At 35.4% G+C, this 19646-nt stretch overlaps 2 protein-coding genes across 2 annotated transcripts in view; one reads left to right on the top strand and one right to left on the bottom strand.

Moving 5' to 3' along the window:
- Positions 1 to 19646, bottom strand: part of LOC101289037 (ferritin heavy chain-like) — a 114337-nt gene that overhangs the window by 71081 nt on the left and 23610 nt on the right. The gene's annotated exons all lie outside the window — the stretch shown is intronic.
- BRDT (bromodomain testis associated) overlaps positions 1 to 19646 on the top strand; it is a 59924-nt gene that overhangs the window by 31996 nt on the left and 8282 nt on the right. Inside the window, exons 14-17 of the mRNA XM_049714183.1 lie at positions 2053 to 2114; positions 4277 to 4451; positions 10165 to 10265; positions 19041 to 19246. Of these exons, the coding sequence (XP_049570140.1) occupies positions 2053 to 2114; positions 4277 to 4451; positions 10165 to 10265; positions 19041 to 19246 (544 nt within the window). The remainder of the gene's footprint in view (positions 1 to 2052; positions 2115 to 4276; positions 4452 to 10164; positions 10266 to 19040; positions 19247 to 19646) is intronic.

Below are 19646 nucleotides of genomic sequence, written 5' to 3'. Positions count from 1 at the left end.
GAATGTAAATTGATACAGCCACTGTGGAGAACAGTATGGAGGTTCCTTAAAATACTACAAATAGAACTACCATATGACCCAGCAATCCCACTACTGGGCATATACCCTGAGAAAACCATAATTCAAAAAGAGTCATGTACCAAAATGTTCATTGCAGCTCTATTTACAATAGCCCGGAGATGGAAACAACCTAAGTGTCCATCATCAGATGAATGGATAAAGAAGATGTGGCACATATATACAATGGAATATTACTCAGCCATAAAAAGAAACGAAATTGAGCTATTTGTAATGAGGTGGATAGACCTAGAGTCTGTCATACAGAGTGAAGTAAGTCAGAAAGAGAGACAAATACCGTATGCTAACACATATATATGGAATTTAAGGGAAAAAAATGTCATGAAGAACCTAGGGGTAAGACAGGAATAAAGACACAGACCTACTAGAGAATGGACTTGAGGATATGGGGAGGGGGAAGGGTAAGCTGTGACAAAACGAGAGAGAGGCATGGACATATATACACTACCAAACGTAAGGTAGGTAGCTAGTGGGAAACAGCTGCATAGCACAGGGAGATCAGCTCGGTGCTTTGTGACCGCCTGGAGGGGTGGGATAGGGAGGGTGGGAGGGAGGGAGACGCAAGAGGGAAGAGATATGGGAACATATGTATATATATAACTGATTCATTTTGTTGTAAAGCAGAAACTAACACACCATTGTAAAGCAATTATACTCCAATAAAGATGTTAAAAAAAAAAGACAGATGTATAGATGTACATATATTATATGATCGTATTAATGAAGTCTGTTTTTTTTGTTGTTGATCAAAGCTGAAATCATAATTTTTCCCCTAAATGTGAAAGCTACCTGGATCTATACCCTCAATCTTTGCAGTCTGTCTTCTTCCCTTCCCCTTTCCACCTAACCCCCAACACTTAAAATAATACTTAGTGGAGTGACATTAAGATGGTCCATGTCATTTTAAATACTTGAATTCTTTAAATTAAAGCACGTCATTGAGTAGCACTTAGCAATTTTAACAGTGTCCAGCATCAAACATTTTAGGAAAGAACAGTAACACATCCAGCGGAAACTGATGGCATTTCAGGAGGCAGAAGGTAATTATTAAAATTAGAATGTTTTAAGTTTGAATAAGACCTGGTGTTGACCAGCCTTGGTGCCCTGAAGCCTGAGGCAAATAATGCTCAGGAGGCTCATGAAAGCTGGCTGGAGAGGTGAATCAAGGCATTAACTACCAGTTTGGTGCTTTACCACACTGACTTAGGCTTCTTACTGGGGAGGATAGCACCAGAATCAATTGTAGGATCAAGAAAGAGGAACCTGTGAGCACCATGTCAGAGAGATCTCTTTTTATATCTACTCTACTGCCAGCGTCAGCTGTAAAGGCATTTCTAAAGGTAAAGGAGGTACTATAAAACCCATTTGTTTCTCTGTAGTTGAGGCTGCCAGATAGCTCGGAAGTAAACAGGGTATTAATTAGATGGGATCTTTATTATAATGCTTAGCAAGCAGATCAGACTTTATCATGTATAATCAAATAGCTTCACTTTTAATAAAAGACTGTATCCTCTCAGGTAATGACATACCCTTCTCTTGTAAATTCTCAATTATTTTAATTAAGCCTCTTAATGGCTACTTGGTTAAAGATGATTTTAGTATAATTGGTACTGCTTGTTTAAACCCTTATCTCTGTTGTAACTTGTTTCTTTTTAAACTGCCGCTTATTCAAGCTCTTTACTCTGAAGTAACACATTGTTCTTTTTGCCTAATAATCTAAATTGAAATTTGTGAGGGGATATTTATTCCATTATGTGGAAAAGAAAATATCCCTTTTCAAAGCAAGTATCCCTTTAGAAATTTTGACTGATTCCAAGAGGGCAAAAAAATTTGTAAATAAAAGAATTTCTTGAGTTAAGAAGTTGACCATTTTCTTAAAATCATCACTTTCATTCTAATGTGAAAAAATCTGTCATTTAGATGATGGTAATTTTTTAAGTTGGCAAATATTAAAATATTTATATATGTTTGCAGAAATGTTTCCTAAATTTACTGGAGTAGAACAGAATGATTCTTCTTCTAAAGAGAAAGTAAAGGTAAGTTAATTCTTCATTTTTACCTTAGAATTTTAAAATTATGTAGGTTATAGCTCACTGGTATAGTAGTAGCTTTCTTTAAAATTGTTCTTGATTTTATTTACATGAAGAGTTGTCACTCATTTTAATTTGTCAACTAAATGTTCAAAGATTTCTTTGTAAAGAACATTGAATAGTGAAATGATTTGGTTACATTTTTCTAACAAGATGTGACTTTTTTATGATTTAGTCAAACAGGTAAGTAGAACAAATTATAGAAATTTCAGCTTAGTCTTGAGAGTCTAAATACAGAGAGAAGGTCTTGGTGTCCCCACGTGCGTACCAATTACCAACTATTCATTTTTAGCACATCTATGTTTGATTAGTAGTTGACATGCTTTAAAAAGGATAAAAGTAATTTTATCTTTTACTACTAATCCTCATAAAATTTTTAATCCTTTGTACCCATCCCAAATATAGAATTACAGGTGTATACCTTTTATTAAATCATAAACTTACTTAACAACATCTAACTCTAGGTTAGGGGAAATACAACATAAATAATACTGTCTTGAAGTATCTCTTAGTTGTGAGAAGAGAGATAATCATACCATTAAGAGATTGTATGATTAGTGCTATAATCATCTATATTCATAATATATTGAGAAAATAAAGGAGGAATATATATATACTGCCTGAAGGAGGGAATGCTTAAAATGGGTTTTAAATTATAGGGAAAGGGAAGAAATGGTTAGTATATTGACATGCTGATTAGGGACTTACTTTTTTAAACAGAGGTAGTAGCAGTAAGAGAGAGGGCGGGGGTGGGGGGTGGGGGAAGCACAGGAGGTGTGTTCAGGGAAATATGGTAGCAGAGGGTGTTTGTATGGGATTAGTTGGCTTTGGAGATATAATAGGGAGGGCTTTGCACACCTAGATAAAGTGTTAATATTTAATTTGTTAGGTAGGCGTGAGCTCTCACCGGTTTTTGAGTGGAAGGAAGATCCAGATGATCTGTCTGCCATAGGTATTAGTGGAATCAGAAAATTATGTCAAGTTATGAACAAACTTTGGAATAATTCTCAGTACATAGCACATAGAATGCTATGTTTATGATCTGTTTGTGACCAAGTGTTTTTCAGTGTCACTCACTGAAGAACAAAATGCTCATTTAAGACAAAAGAGGAAATATATTTATAGGATCATGAATAAATGCACATATTTGTGTGTTTCAGAAAGTGTTGTTTTGCTGATTTAAATCTCAGCATTTGCCTTTAAGCTTTGGGCTTGGGTCTGTATTATTGTTGGGATAAACATTCCTATGCCCTTTGTTTTATTCAAACTAGCATAGGTATTCATACACTTGCCTTATCGGCTCACTCACTCTAACCCCTTTATTAGATGGAGAAGGAAGATTGTCTTATTCATCTCTGTACTATCTATAACTCAGAGCTTAGTAGACAAGGTACCTGGGCTTTGGTACTGTAACTTAGCTTGCCACTGAATAGATGTGAGATTTTAGGTTAAGTTACCTTCCTTATATCTAAGTCCTATTGTAAACTGTAAATGGGGATAATAATTATACCAAACTCATAGGATTAGTGTGAGAAATTAAGAACTATATAAAAGGCTTACCCTGGTGCCTTGCACATCGTAAGTATTAACTAAATATTATCTATTATAATACACTTTTTCTTAATAAGTAGTTAACAAGAGTTTGGAATCAGAATTTGTTGATAGTCTATGGCTCAACCATCATGTTATTCTTTTTTTAAACACCCCTCCTTTTATATCTATAATTCACTAAGGAAAAGGGGGTAAAGAAAGTGGATTAGTCTCTAGATTTGGTATAAAAGCTCAGTTTTTATTTTCAGTAGATCACAGGGAAGCATTTGAAAATAAGCAACACTGTTTAATAACATGTATAAGTCTATGTGTACTAGCAACTAAGATCATAGACTTTGACTCTGCTTATAACCTATATAATGGCCAAGTTATTTAATCGTTCTAAACCTTAGTTTCCTCATTTGTAAGATAGTGATATTTATACCTTATAAATTTGTGTGACTTAATATCCAAAGACAGTATTAAATTATATTCTATCCTCTTGTGTTTCTGTTTTCTTAGTTATACTTCTTGTGTGGTTAAGCTCTGAAAGATAGTTTTGTTTAACTTTGTCTTAGCGGATACAATCATCTGTGCAATATACAGCCTCTGGGAAAACTAGTCTTGTTCATCAGACTACATGTTCAGGTGGAACACCACCAAATCCCTACCAGTTAGTATTTAATTATCAAGAATCAGAATGTTTACAGAGTGTGGAAAACATTTCACCTTTACAAATTCTGCCTCTTTCAGGTAAGAAATTAAGAAGTAAATGACTGTGATTGAACAACTGACTTCTAAATGAAAATGCCAAGATTATCTTAAATGTTATGTATCTGGAATACTGACAATCATAACTAGTAAATTCCAGGTTAGAAATAATCCCTGAAGCATATTGCTTTATACCCCAAGGTACTCATTACATTTGAATGAAAGAAAATTGTATGTGCAGTTCACACACAACTTACTTTCATACAGATTATATACATTGGCATGTGAGCCATGCATAAAAACCTGTCACTGCCATAGCTCATAGCAAGCTCTGAGCAGACTTGCGAAATGTTGCTCTAATTTCCATGATGTCTGTGTGGGTTGGAAAGGTAGATTAGAATAGGGAAAAGATAGAGATTCTGTAGGTAGAGAAATGAAGTTATAAACATTAAAAACAGTTTACAGTTAAAGAAACTTGGGCTAGAAATACTTGCCTAGTGGTGGTTCCTATTTACTAAAAACATATTCTAAAACTGGAAATTTTTGTATTTTTAGGTTCATTTGACTTTATAAATGTCTTATCTGTTAGTCTTATCAGAAGTGAACGTATCACCTTTCTCAGCCTGGTCCTCCTGGGGATGTGTGGCACAGGAGCATACTTCTCTGACAGTGATGAGCCCAGCTTATGGAGTGCCTGAACTTTGAGACACAAATGTGTTCAGGCCTGGACAGAAGCAGATGTGAATATTCCATATCCATGTCTCCTTCTGTCTAGACTGCTCCCTGGCCTTCCAATGGCAGGGGTTTCTCCAAAACAGAAGAAATTTCTAAGCTGTTTTACTGAAGCACAGATTAGGAGGAACACAAAAGTTTTGATCCTCCTTTATTGCTTCCAGTAAACGCTCCCTACTATTCTGTGTTTGAGTATTCCGTTTTGCATTTAACTCGAGTTATAGCTCTTGACTCTGGAGAAGGAGTGGAGATCAAGAGAAAAAATATCTGAGGCAACACTGGGGGGCATCCCAGGAAGAAGTATAAACAAAGATCCAAAGTATGAAATATTTATAGCCATTCTTTTCTGGAAAAATATTTTCAAGGTACTCAGGAGAATAACTGAAGATGTAGTTGTTCTAGGTCATAAATTACCTTAAATACCAGTGCTACATTTGGATCTTTTATTTTGCACACAGAAAGTAGCTTCAAACAAGAGCATAACAAAATCAGATTTTACATTAGGAAGAGATTGCTGCTTGCTGTATAAGGGATGGACTAAGATGAAGATGCTCTGATATAATTGGGACCAAGCAAGGAAGCTGGGTGCTATAGTCTAGGAAAGAAATTATGAGGACCAAAACTAAGGCAGTACGTACAGAAAGGATGTGGCTAAATTAGATATTTTTGTGGCAGAATTACTAAGCTTTATTAGAATAAGTGTCTTACCAGAGTATTATCCAACAGTTGGCTTGAAAATAAGAGACATTGTTCATTTTGGACATGTTTAAGATGCTGCAGAATATCTAATTGGAAATACATAACTAGAAATAGGTTTCTGGAACTAATAGGGTGTAACAAGAACTACAGTTAGGAATTACCAATATGTAGAAGCTACTTGAAGCCATAAGAATGAAGGAAAATGTACAGAGCAGGAGGAGAAAGGTCAAGGACAAAATTCTGGGTAACCAAACTCCCTCTCTGTAAAAGTAGAAAAAATTAATAAGTTAAAAGAAGAGGTAATCAAAGCTAAGAGGAAAAGGAAAAATGGTATAATAGAAGCCCAGGAGATACGTTTTTCGAAGGAAATCATCATCACGAGTATCATGTCCTACTATATACAAAGCCTTAAAGTACCATGAGGAATGAGGAGAGAAGATTAAAATTGGCAATGTGAGATTTTTTTGCTTTTACAAAAGCTTCTTTTATGGCTACTGTGATTGAGATGGAAGCAGATTCTTGTAAACTGAGAAGTAATGGAATCTGAATGTAAACCAGTCTTTCAAGAATTTTATTGAAGAGGATGGGAAGATAGCTGTGGCTTTAACAGGAAGATAGGTATTTTGTTTTTGTTTTTTTAAGACTGGGAGAGAGGTTGTTTTGTTTTGAATTTTGAAATCGGCGAGATTTGATCGAGTTTGGAGGTCAATCGCAAAGAACCAGAGTAGGGAAAAGTTGCTGTTTTCATTACAGTAAGTTCCTAGGACAATGATAGGGATAGCTTTGAAGAAGAATAAAGACATTGAAAAATAATGGAAATAATGCAGTCAAGATGGTCTTTTGTTCCTATTTTAAGAAAACGTCCTATCTATGAAAAGTCAGGCTTTAAATATCTAAATCTTCGTTCGGGTTCCGTTTCTTGTATTCCTTCAATTTCTGTTTATACGTGATTGTGAGTAATAATATTGTGTAAAGGGGAAGTTTGGATGATGCTGAATGGCTGTTCTACTGCACTTAAGCAGATTTTTCAGAACCAAAGTGGTTTGCATTTGCCAACTGTAGGTGGCACTATGCCCAAGGGAAACTGCAAATATATATAAGCTATAAAATGTATATAGAATTTTACTTTTCTGGAGTGTAATCTTGGTGGAAATAAATTAGAGTACATAAATTAGAGTTACATAGAGTACATAAATGTATGTTAGAGTACATAAATATTTAAGAAGTTGAAGTTTTAAGTGTTATCAGTTTTCTTCAAAACCTCTGCCATCATCTCCACATGAACTGGAAGATGTCTAATTTTTTTTCCTTAAAATAAGTTGAAGTTTTTAGTCATGAAGGATTACTAAACTTTATAATTTATCCTTCCAGAGCTCTTTAAAATATCTTCACTCAGTTGTATTAAGAAATTTTTTAAAAAAAAAACTTATGCTGTCACATCAATGTGAATTAACATGGCAAATGAGAAGGTAAATCAAGGAGTTTGCCATCTAGTAGGAGAAGTAAACAACTGGTATATAAAGTAAAAATAGGGACTTCCCTGGTGGCGCAGTGGATAAGACTCTGCGCTCCCAATGCAGGAGGCCCGGGTTTGATCCCTGGTCAGGGAACTACATCCCACATGCATGCCGCAACTAAGAGTTCACATGCCACAACTAAGGAGCCCACCTGCCGCAACTAAGACACCAAATAAATGAATATGTCTGTGGATATGTGTGTATGTGTATATAAATTTTTTTAAATTAAAATAAAGTAAAAATAATGTGCCCTAAAAGAACCCAAAATGAAATTTAAGGAGATGAGGAAGGCAGAATTACCTGACCTCTTTGAAAGATGTGTATTGATGTATAGTAGGATCAAAAGGCATTTTGGATAGAGGGAACAACACGAATGAGTGTATTTAGGTGACCAGTAATTCAATGTAATTAAAGCTTTGCTTGAATAAATAGGAATACAGGGAAATAAATTTGGGAAGGTAGATCAGGATCAGATCATAAAGAACCTCAATACCTAGAGACTTTTGGACTTAATTATAATAGTATAGTCAGTGGGGAGCCAATGAAGATTTTTTGAACAGAGTGTGCTTCAGTGTAATTACTCTGCCAATATTGTGTAGGTCAGTTGGAGAGATGGGGAACAGAGACCAGAGAAGGAAAAGACCAACTGGGCTGTTGCAGTAGTACAAAAAAATTAAGTGATGGAAAGAAAGAAAAAGGTATAGTTGAAAGAAATCACAAGAGTGGAGTGAGCAGGTCTGCAAAAGATGAATATATGCTGGGTTTTAATAACAAAGGGGTGTATAAGCTTTGGTGGCTCAGAGGATAGTGGCTGGATACTGGTCCAGGTTGACAGACCTGGAACACAGATGAAGAACAGATGTCTGAGGAAAGATGAGTTTTGTAGTGTTTTGAGGTGCCAGAGGGCATCCATATGAAAATGTTTTTCAGAGAGTCGGTCCCTTGACACACTTCCCTTGGCTTCTGTGACACTCTTCTCTTGATCATCCCATCTCTGAACGTTCTTTACAGACACCTACTTTATCTGCCTACCTTTAATGTTGATAATACTCTGAGTTACATCCTTAAGCCTCTTTTTACTTTACTACAGGCTTTTCTAGCTGTATTCCAACGCATAGGCTTACTAAGCTAGGACCTGCCCCTCAGCTCTCATAGCAATAGGCTTGGAGAAGACCTCCCTTTACCCAGGTATGCCATACATTGATCATTTTCTACTTATTATGGCATGTAAAAGGTTGGAAGGCAGCAATCTATACATCCTTCCTGGATGATCTTCTTGGAGTCTATGACTTCTAGTCTCATTTTTACAACTCAAGCATCCAAGCCCCAGGCATGTTTATACAACTCTACTGAATACCTTAAACAGCACATAGGCATGTCAAATACAGCATGTCAAAACTGAATTTCCCCCTTTTAATTCCTACATTTAAATCTTTCCTCTTTAGTTCTTAATAATGGCACTGTCACCACTTACTAACTTAGAGTCAACAAACTGAGTCGTTTAGAATATACTTCTCTTGACATATATACTCTTTCTACTTCTTAAATAATATCTGATCCCAGGCAGAGAAGGTATGTAGTTCTGTACTTAGACTTTTTCTCCCTATTTTTCCATTCCCTGTTGAACTGAGAAAATAGGTGCATTGGGCCACATAGGAACACACAAATTTAAACTTTGTTCCTTCATTCATCCGTCCACTGACTGTTTTGTCTCACCCTCCTGTGCTCACTCCTATCCTTTAGTGTTCCTCCCTTCTTCAAGCCTCACATTCAACTAGTGTGATTTAGCCAGAGAATCAAAGGAATTGATGGGTGATAGAAGCTTAAATGTAAGTTCCTATAACTCTAAGTGGCCAGGATTTTATGAGCTTGAGCCAATTAACAAAAAGATAGCAACTCAAGTTTTCATTTTTCTCCTCTGTCCTTTTGCTACTAGTTAGGACCTATAGACAAGAGCTGGAGAGACCTGAAACAGAAATGACCTAATTAAATTTCATACACCAGGATGCTTTTGGTCACAAATGCAGAAAATTCAGCTCCAAACTGGCTTACACAAGGAATTTTGTTATCATACATACTGTAGTCCAGAAGTAGGTCAGTCATTTAGACATGTTTGACAAAGGCTCAAGCTCTATTTCTGAAATTATTTTCACCTGTAATAAATGAAATACTTGTATGAAAGCTTTACAGTCAACAGGATTGTGTGGTTTGTTCTCTTCACCTCAAACAACATTTTGCATTTCTTACTCCTATTCCCCACTGGGTAGTTTAGGTGTCTGGTATCTTCGTTCTTCAATTCTTTGTATTTTCTTTGTTCTCAATTTGGCTACCAGGAAGCATCTTTCCTTAGAAGCCCTACAGTGGCTTAAGGCCTCCTCTTTTCTAAATGATTCACTGGTGTGGGGGTAGGATTACCATAATTAGCTTGGCCAATGAAGACCCATCTCTGGAGCTGAGGTCAGTTTACAAGCTGAAAGACTGCTATACCATGGGGAAAGCTAAAATAGGTCTTGGTAGGTGAGCCACAATGTCAGCTATACTTTATGCTGACAAAAAAAAAAAGAAGAAGAAGAAGAAGAAAAAGAGAAGAAATAAAGGAGGTAAAATTTCAAGTGAAAATGTTTATTTTACAGTATTACAATTCTCCAACTAAGAATACTCCAAAATTAAGCGTAAAAAAACTAGTTATTTTATTTTCATAGTTTCTGACCTGGCGGGGGGGGGGTGGGGGGGTGGTGGAAATGTCAAATTCTGGAGAATCAAGATGAAATAACTTGACTAGACTATTCTAAAAATGTGTGCATTAGATAACCCTGAACAACACTTGAATGGCCTAACTGTGATGCATCAGTCCGGTGATAATGACACAGTGGTATTAGAATCAGAATGTCAAGTTCCAGTGCAAAAGGTAAGAGTAAAGTTATTTTTTCTCACAAATATTGGGGGATTTAAAATTGAATATAGAAATGGCATGGAGGTATTTTAAGCCCTAATTTGAATGAATTTTGGATCTCTAAGCCTAATTTTTGCCTACTTATTAAAAAAAAAAGTTAACCTGTGAGCAACACTCTTTCCCACCCTCTACCTTCAGTCCCCATATTTGTGTTTAATTGTAAATTCTATAATGCTGGTATTTGCCAGCTATCCTGATTTTAAAACATGTTATAAAACTATCTTTTAGAATCTGTCGTAGGTGATTTCCTCATGGAGTCTTTGGTGCACTTAAGCTCAAACCACACATTGATCAGTCTTTCAACAAGTATTCTAGATGTTTGATATACATTAGATACACCAGGTACTATTCTAGACATTTGAATCTAGTAACTGTCAGAAATGGACTATGAATGAGATATTCACATATCCCCTCTTTTTTCTCTCCCTCCCTTCCTTCCATTCTTTCCTTTCTTTTTTCCTTGTAAGTACTTCAGAGGACAAATCTTACTGCTTGGGCACACTTAGGAATATCTGACATTTCACCATGAGGAGCATATTGCTTTGGCCCTTGTTTTTTCTTATTCTTAGAATCTTTGACTTTCTTACATACTGCTCTGCTAATAGTTATTATCATCAAAGATGACCTATGTTTAATATGGGTGTTTTGTTATTGATAAGAACCATTTAAAAAGTACCTTTCCTGGGAATTCCCTGCTGGTCCAGTGGTTAGGACTCCTTGCTTTCATTGCCGAGGGCGCGGGTTCAATCCCCAGTCAGGGAACTAAGATCCTGCAAGCAGTGTGGCCAAGGGGGAAAATAAAAAAACAATAAATTTTTTTTATAAAGTGCCTCTCCTGATATCCAGCATAAATTTTTTATTGTTATTGTTTTTTGTTTAAACATTGAAAGTGTCATCTGTCCCCTTTAGGATGCAAAGAATAAAGCAGCAGAGTTTCTCAAATATTTGGTTTACTGTGTACTAAAATCTTTGTTTCTCATTTAACAAAACTGTAATTTTGACTGACCCAAAATAAATTTTGAAAACAGTAAGAAAATTTTCAAAAGGGCAAAGAGATTACAGCAAAAATAAGCAGCAAAACATCAAGTATATGTCATACCATTGAAGTTTGTGTTAAAGGTAAAAGTGACATAAGTCTACTCTCTGTTGATTTCTAATGTCTAGCATATAGTAAGAACTAGAATGTTGAAAGCTTGAGGAGGAATGGGATTATGTGGCTTGTTCTCTTCACAACAAACCGTTTCCATTCTTTTTTTTTTTTTCTTGATTTTAAACTGTTTCCATCCTTGACATTATTTCCTACCATTGCTCACTCACTATCAGCAGTGTTATTACCACTTACTGGAAAAAAAAAAAGGCTACAGAATTTTGGTGCTAGAACAGATCTTTGAGAATTAGTCTTTATGAACAAACTGTGGCCCAGACAGTTCAAGCATCTTGCCCAAAGAAGAGCTGATACTAAAATAAAACATTTCAACAAGCTCCCAACCTCTGTTGTTTTACTCAGAGCTCTAGCTTTGCTGTTCGTCTCTTACTTACCTCTGCCTCAAGAAAAGGTATCCCTTCTTGCCAAGACTTCTCTCTTTTCTTCATTTTCTTTCATTTAACAGATTTTTGTGGAGCTCTCCTGCCATCTCTATAGTCTCTATTATTCCTTTTGTCTTATTTCTCCACTACCTGTTTACATTTTAAACCAGGCTTTCTCAACTATAGCACTATTGACATTTTGGGCTGGATAAGTTTTTGTTGGGAGTAGGCCTGTACATTGTAGGATGCTTAACAGGAACCCTAACCTCTATCTACTAGATGCTAGCAACACCCTTTCCCCTACCACTACGTGACAACAAAAAACTTTGCTGATATTGCCATAGGTCTTCCCTGGGCAAAGGAGAATCACCCCAGTTGTGAAGCAGTACCTTAATTTTACCTAGAATCCAGCTGTTCCCCTATTCCTGTAATTTGTCCTGTCAGAGGAACCAATGATGTCTAAAATTGCTGCATCCCTCCCAAAGTCTTGATAGGGTAAGGAGTCCAGGGTCTTCTACTACTTCTCTCTCTGGTTGAACATCCACTGTGGTGATTTCAGTTACAGTCTCTCTGCAGATGACTCAAATATATAGTTCTAGACCTGACATCCTGTGAGTTTTAATCATTTTTGATTTCTCAGTCCCCTACAGCCAAGGAATTGCTAAATTCTCTGGGTTTTACTTTCAACATGTTTCCTTTTCCACTTCTGCCTCAGAGACCAGACCTCATTGCTTTCAGTCTGAGCTCTTTGTAATATTTGTAACTGGTCAGACTAACTTGAAACCTTCCTTGTTCTAATCCATTCTGCTTTTAACATTCTTACACTGTTCCTCCTGATGTATTGCTCTGATCACATTACTAATATGTATGAAACCTTCAGTAGTTTCTAACTTTGACTCCAGAGTGAAGATTAAACACCTTTACCTTATGACTCCAATCTAGCCTTTCAGTCTTAACTATATATGCCTTGTAATTCACTGAAATTGAACTCTTCATTTCTCCCCGGATATATCTAGTAATATCTTTAATTATGATTTTCTTTCTTCAGTGAGGAATGCTTTCCATCCTCATCTCTGCCTGTCAAAAGTCTTCTTATTCTTCTCTGTGATGTCTGAAAAACTGTACTTACTCCAAACCCAATTATGAACTTTCTTGTTTTAGGATCTGCCAAAATTTTATTGCAATTAGATAGACATTTCCGGGATCAAGCCAGAGACCAGGGTTTCATCCTCCCTTTATTTCCTATTAAGTATACTACCAGGTATTACCTGTTCTGTTTCAAATCTCTATCTGAAGGCAAGATAACTAACTTTAACTAACTCAGTAGAAAAATGAAGTCTGGAACTAGTATTTAGCCCATTCCATGGGTAAGAACGAAAACAGGTTTTATTGGCAGCATACAGGAAAGACTTCATAAACACAACTGGGTGACCTATGGTGAAGGTCTTGTGTGTACAGTAGGGGTGAGATTACTTCAGGATGGAAATTAAAAAGGCTTATGGAAAAGTCTTGTCATAAATTTTCTTTTGCTTTACCTGGGACCCTGGACAAATTTCTCCCTAATATTTCATGGAAATAATATGAAAAGAGGAATCAAGCATAATTATTAAGGAGACATTTATCAAAAAAAATTTAAACAGAGGATGCTCAGGTATTGCATTGTCATCTTTCCTTACCCCAGATAAGTAGGCTAACTCTTTTTTTTAAATTGAGGTATAACTGATATATAATATTATTAGTTTCAGGTATACAACTTAATATATTGAGAAATGATCACCACAGGAAGTCTATTCTCTCCCTCTCCCAACATAGTTAAAATTTTTTTTCTTGTGATGAGAACTTCTAAGATCTACTCTAAGCACATTTCAAATGTACAATGGAGTATTATTGACTATAGTCACCATGCTGTACATTGCATCCCCAGGACTTACTTATTTTACAGCTAGAAGGTTGTACCTTTTGACCTTCTTCACTCATTATGCCCACTCCCCACTCCCCCTCCTCTGGCAGCCATCACTTTGTTCTCTGTATCTATAAATTTGGGGGTTTTTTGGGGGAGTGGTGTTTCTTGGGGTTTGTTTAGATTCCACATATAAGTGAGATCATATGGTATTTGTCTTTCTCTGTCTACTTATTTCACTTAGCATAATAAATGCCCTCAAGTTCCATCCACGATTTCCTTGGTTTTTTGTGGCTGAATAATATTCCATCATGTATATATGCCACATTTCCTTTTTCTGTTTATCCATTGATGGACACGTGGTGTTACTTCCAGATCTTGGCTATTATGAATAATGCTGCAGTGAACGTGGGAGTGCAGATATTCTTCAAGATCCTGATTTCATTTCCTTTGGCTATATACTCAGAAGTAGGATTTGCTGCATAATACGGTAGTTCTACTTTTTTTTTTTTTCTCGGGTATCTCTATGCTGTTTTCCATAATGGCCATACCAATTTAAATCCCCACCAACACTGTACAAGGATTTCCTTTTCTCCGTGTCCTCACCAACAGTTGATAATTGCCATTCTTATAGGTGTGAGGGTGATATCTCATTGTGGTTTTGATTTGCACTTCCCTTATAATTAATATTCCCTTATGATTAGTGATGCTGAGTACCTTTTCATGGACTTGTTGCCCATCTGTTTGTTCTCTTTGGAAAAATGCCTATTCAGGTCCTCTGCCCATTTTTTTTCAGTTTGTTTGTTTTCCTGCTGTTGAGTTTTCTAAGTTCTTTATATATATCTCTTATCAGACATATGATTTTCAAATATTTCCTGCCATTCAGTAGGTTGCCTTTTCATTTTGTTGTTGGTTGCCTTTGCTAAGCAGAAGGTTTTTTAGTTTGGTGTAGTTCCACTTGTTCATTTTTGCTTTTGTTGCCTTTGCTTTTGGTGTCAGATCCAAAAATTATCACCAAGATGGATGTCAAGGAGCTTACCACCTATGTTTTCTTCTAGGAGTTATAGTTATGGTTTTAGGTCTTATATTCAAGTCTTTAATCCGTTTTGAGTTGATTTTTACATATGGTATGAGATAATAGTCTAGTTTAATTCTTTTGCATGTGGCTGGTCAGTTTTCCCAATACCATTTGTTAAAGACACTGTCCATTACCCATTTTACATCCTTCACTCCTTTTTGTTTGTTTGTTTTTGTAGGTCATTTTCCTTTATTTTAAATGTAACAGAAAGTTAAATTTTCCAATGAAATAATAATGAGGCTACTGGCTCTCTCCCACAAGACTCTGAGGCCAAGCCAAATTATATGAAGGCTAGCCTATCCACACTATTTTCCTTCACTGCTCTTTTAATTTCCTCTTTCCCCATCTTCTTCTGCAGCAGAACACGTGCCCAAGTATGAAATGAGTCCTTCACTCCTTTATTGTAAATTAATTGACCATAAGTGCATTTGTTTATTTCTGGGCTCTCTATTCTCTTCCATTGTGCTATGTGTCTGTTTTTATGCCAGTACCATACTGTTTTGATTACTGCAAGTTTGTAATATAGCTTGAAATCAGAGAGCATGATACCTCCAGCTCTGTTGTTCTTTCTTGGAATTGCTTTGACTAGTTAGGGTCTTTTGTGGTTCCATACATATTCTAGGATTGTTTGTTCTATTTCTGTGAAAAATGTCATTAGAATTCTGATAGGGATTGCATTGAATCTGTAGATTGCTTTGGGTAATATGGATGTTTTAACAATAGTAATTCTTTCAGTACATGAACATGGAATATCTTTCCATTTCTCTGTATCTTCTTCCATTACTTTCATCACTGTTATAGTTTTCAGTGTACAGGTCTTTCACCTTGGTTAAGTTTATTCCTAGGTATTTTATTCTTTTTGATGCAATTGTAAATGTGATTTTTTCCTTAATTTGTCTTTCTGATAGTTTGTTAGTGTATAGAATCACAGTGGATTTTTGCATATTGATTTTGTATCCCGCAACTTTACTGAATTTCTATATTCTAATGTTTTTGATGGAGTCTTTAGGGATTTCTATATATAATATCATGTCATCTGCAAATAGTGACAGTTTTACTTCTTTCTGATTTGAGTGCTTTTATTTCTTTATCTTGCCTGATTGCTCTGGCTGGGACTTCCAGTACTATGTTGACTAGAAATGATGAGAGTGAGCATCCTTGTCTTATTCCTGATCTCAGAGGAAGAGCTTTCAGCCTTTCATCACTGAGTATGATATGAGATGTGGGCTTGTCATATATAGCCTTTATATGCTAGGATATAGTCCCTCTATACCTACTTTGCTGAGAGTTTTTATCATAAATGTCTGTTGAATTCTGTCAAATGCTTTTTCTGCATCTATTAAGATCATATTTTTATCCTTCATTTTGTTAATGTGGTGTATCATGTTGTTTGACTTGCAGGTGTTAAACTATCCTTGCATCCCTGGAATAAAACCTACTTGATCATAGTGTATCATCCTTTTACTGTATTGTTGAATTTGGTTTGCTAATATGTTGTTGGGGATTCTTGCACCTGTGTTCATCAAGGATATTAGTGTGTAATTTTCTTTTCTTGTGATGTCCTTATCTCATTTTGGTATCAGGGTAATGCTGGCCTAGTTAAGTTTGGAAATGTTCCCTCCTCTTCTATATTTTGGAAGAGTTTGAGAAGGATTGGTATTAGTTCTTCTTTAAATGTTTGGTAGAATTTACCAGTGAAGCCATCTGGTCCTAGACTTTTTGGAAATTTTTTGATTACTGATTCAGTCTCCTTACTAGTAATTGATTTGTCCACATTTTCAATTTCTCCATGACTCACTTTCGGTAAGTTGTATGTTTTTAGTAATTTATCAGTTTCTTCTAGGTTGTCCAGTTTGTTGCCATATAATTGTTCATAGTAGTCTCTTACAATCCTTTATATTTCTGTGGTATCAGTTGTAATATCTCCTCTTTCATTTCTTTCTTTTTTTTTTTTTTTTTGCTTTTTTTCTTAGATTGATTGATTTTGGCTGAGTTGGGTCTTCATTGCTTGCAGGCTTTCTCTAGTAGCAGTGAGCGGGGGCTACTCTTCGTTGCAGTGCGTGGGCTTCTTATTGTGGTGGCTTCTCTTGTTGCGGAGCATGGGCTCTAGGCACACAGGCTTCAGTAGTTGTGGCACACAGGCTCAGTAGTTGTGGCTTGTGGGCTCTAGAGCACAGGCTCAGTAGTTGTGGTGCACCGGCTTAGTTGTTCCATGGCATGTGGGATCTTCCTGGACCAGGGCTCAAACCCATGTCCCCTGCATTGGCAGGTGGATTCTTAACCACTGCGCCACCAGGGAAGTCCCTTCTCTTTCATTTCTGATATTGATTTGAGTCCTCTTTTTTTTTTCTTGGTGAGTCTAGCTGAAGGTTTGTCTGTTTTGCTTATCTTTTCAGAACACCAGTTCTTATTTTCATTGATCTTTTCTGTGGTCTTTTTATAGTCTCTATTTCATTTATTTCTACTCTGGTCTTTATTGTTTCCTTCCTTCTTCTAATTCTGGGCTTCATTTGTTCTTCTTCTAGTTCCTTGAGGTGTAAATTAGGTTTACGTGAGATAGATCGTTTTTTGATGTAGGCATTTATCACTATGAACTTCCCTCTTAGGACTGCTTTTGCTGTATCCCATACCTTTTGGTATGTTGTATTTCCATTTTCATTTGTCTCAAGGTATTTTTTTTAACTTCTTTTGATTTCTTCTTTGACTCATTGGTTGTTCAGCAGCATGTTGTTTAATCTCCATATTTATGAACTTACGAGTTTTCTTCTTGTAATTGATTTCTAGTTTCATATCATTGTGGTAAGGAAAGACACTTGATATGATTTCAGTCTTCTTAAATTTATAAGACTTGTTTTGTGGTATAACATTAACTATCCTGGAGAATACAACAACTATTAGAAGGGCCATCTAGACATGTAATATCCAGTGTCCAGTATGGTAGCCACTAGCCACATATAGTTATTGAGCCCTTGAAATGTCTAGTGCAACTGAGAAACTTAGTTTTAGAACTTACAATTAACTTAAATTTAAAAACTTATACTCAGTTCAATTATTGGAGAGCGTAAGGATGTTTGGAACAGTTTGATTATGCATATCTACTTTTTCAACTGTAAGTTTTATGAAGTCTAATTACAGATCAATGATTTCTAATCAAAGTTAAGCATTTGAATTGAGATGTGCTATAAATGTAAAACACCAATTTAGAAGACATTACAAAAATATAGAGAATTCCCTGGTGGTCCAGTGGTTAGGACTCCAGGCTTTCACTGTCAAGGGCCTGGGTTCAATCCCTGGGCAGGGAACTAAGATCCCACAAGCCGCACAGCATGGCCATAAGTAAGTAAGTAAGTAAATAAATAAATAAATAAAATTATCTTTGGTCTTTTATATTGACTGCATGTTGAAATAATAATGCTTTGGGTATATTTGGTGAAATAAAATATATTATTAAAAGTTTTAGTTTAAAAAAATTGTGGTACTAGAAGATTTTAAACTATATATATTTCTGTTGGGCAGCACTGATCTAGACCTTGGCATATCACAGTTAAGAACAGTGATCACAATCAGTTAATTTTTTTCTTCATACCAAAGAAAGGAAAACATAGCTATGTCAGAGGGTTCTCAACAAACACTGTGCTGTTCTTCTGGCATCGTCTTACTTTCCCTCTGATTAATCACTTGTATATTTGCTTTATTTTTCTCATAAGATCATAAATGTCTTTTTTTTTTTAAGTTTTGTAACTTAATTTTTTTTATTGAGGTATGGTTGATTTACAGTGTTAATTACTCCACACAGCAAAGTGATTTGGTTATACATATATATATATATATTTTAATTCTTTTCCATTATGGTTTATCATAGGATATTGAATATAGTTCTCTGTGCTATACAGTAGGACCTTGTTGTTCATAAATATCTTGATTACAGTGACATGGGGATTTTTATATTCTTAACAGATTGTCATACCCTTAACATACATGTTTCATATTAAATTGAAGTAATTGTCAAGCATGCTATTTTAATTTGATCTTAGATGAATAGTTGAATTTAGTTAATCTGTTATCCTATTTTTTCTATTTTAGTAAACTTTAACTTAAGTTTAGTAAAGTTATGAAGCCTTTGGAATCTTTATTTTTGATCTATTACTATATCAAAAAATATTGCTTTTCTTCCAAAATTTAGTTGACATCTGTAGACATATACTGAATCAAATATTTGTTTTAGGATATAAAGATCAAGAATGCAGATTCTTGGAAAAGTTTAGGCAAACCAGTCAAAACATCAGGGGTAGTGAAATCATCAGATGAGCTCTTCAACCAATTTAGAAAAGCAGCGATAGAAAAGGAAGTGAGAGCTCGAACACAGGAACTAATACAGAAACATCTGGAACAGAATACAAAGGAACCAAAAGTATTTCAAGGAAATCAAAGGTCTGTAATTTACTGGATTAATGGAGGCTTTGAGAGATACAGACATGTATTTAAAATAAATTTCGTTTTTGTAAGTGGCTATAATTCAGCTATTTAGTAGACCAAAAAGCAAATTATATTTAGAAAAAGTAAATTTTTATTGATTTTTTAAAAATTGGTAAGTAGTAGTACCTATTTTGAAGGGGATACAAATAATCAAGTGATTGAAGAAGCTATTAAAGATACCAATATTGCTAAATTATAAAGACATCATTATTTTACAGAAATGTCTTAATATTTCCATTCTATGTGTAAGAAGATGATGGTAAACCTTGGTCATAGTTTTCTAAAACCTTCTCTTCATTAACATAGATTACCCGACGTAAAATTTGACATCAAAAATACTAAAAATAATGTCATA

Source organism: Orcinus orca, chromosome 1 (genome assembly GCF_937001465.1).
Source record: "Orcinus orca chromosome 1, mOrcOrc1.1, whole genome shotgun sequence".
In the NCBI taxonomy this organism is placed as follows: domain Eukaryota; kingdom Metazoa; phylum Chordata; class Mammalia; order Artiodactyla; family Delphinidae; genus Orcinus; species Orcinus orca.
Note: the sequence above shows the minus strand (reverse complement) of the source record. Positions and strands in the feature narration are given on the sequence as shown.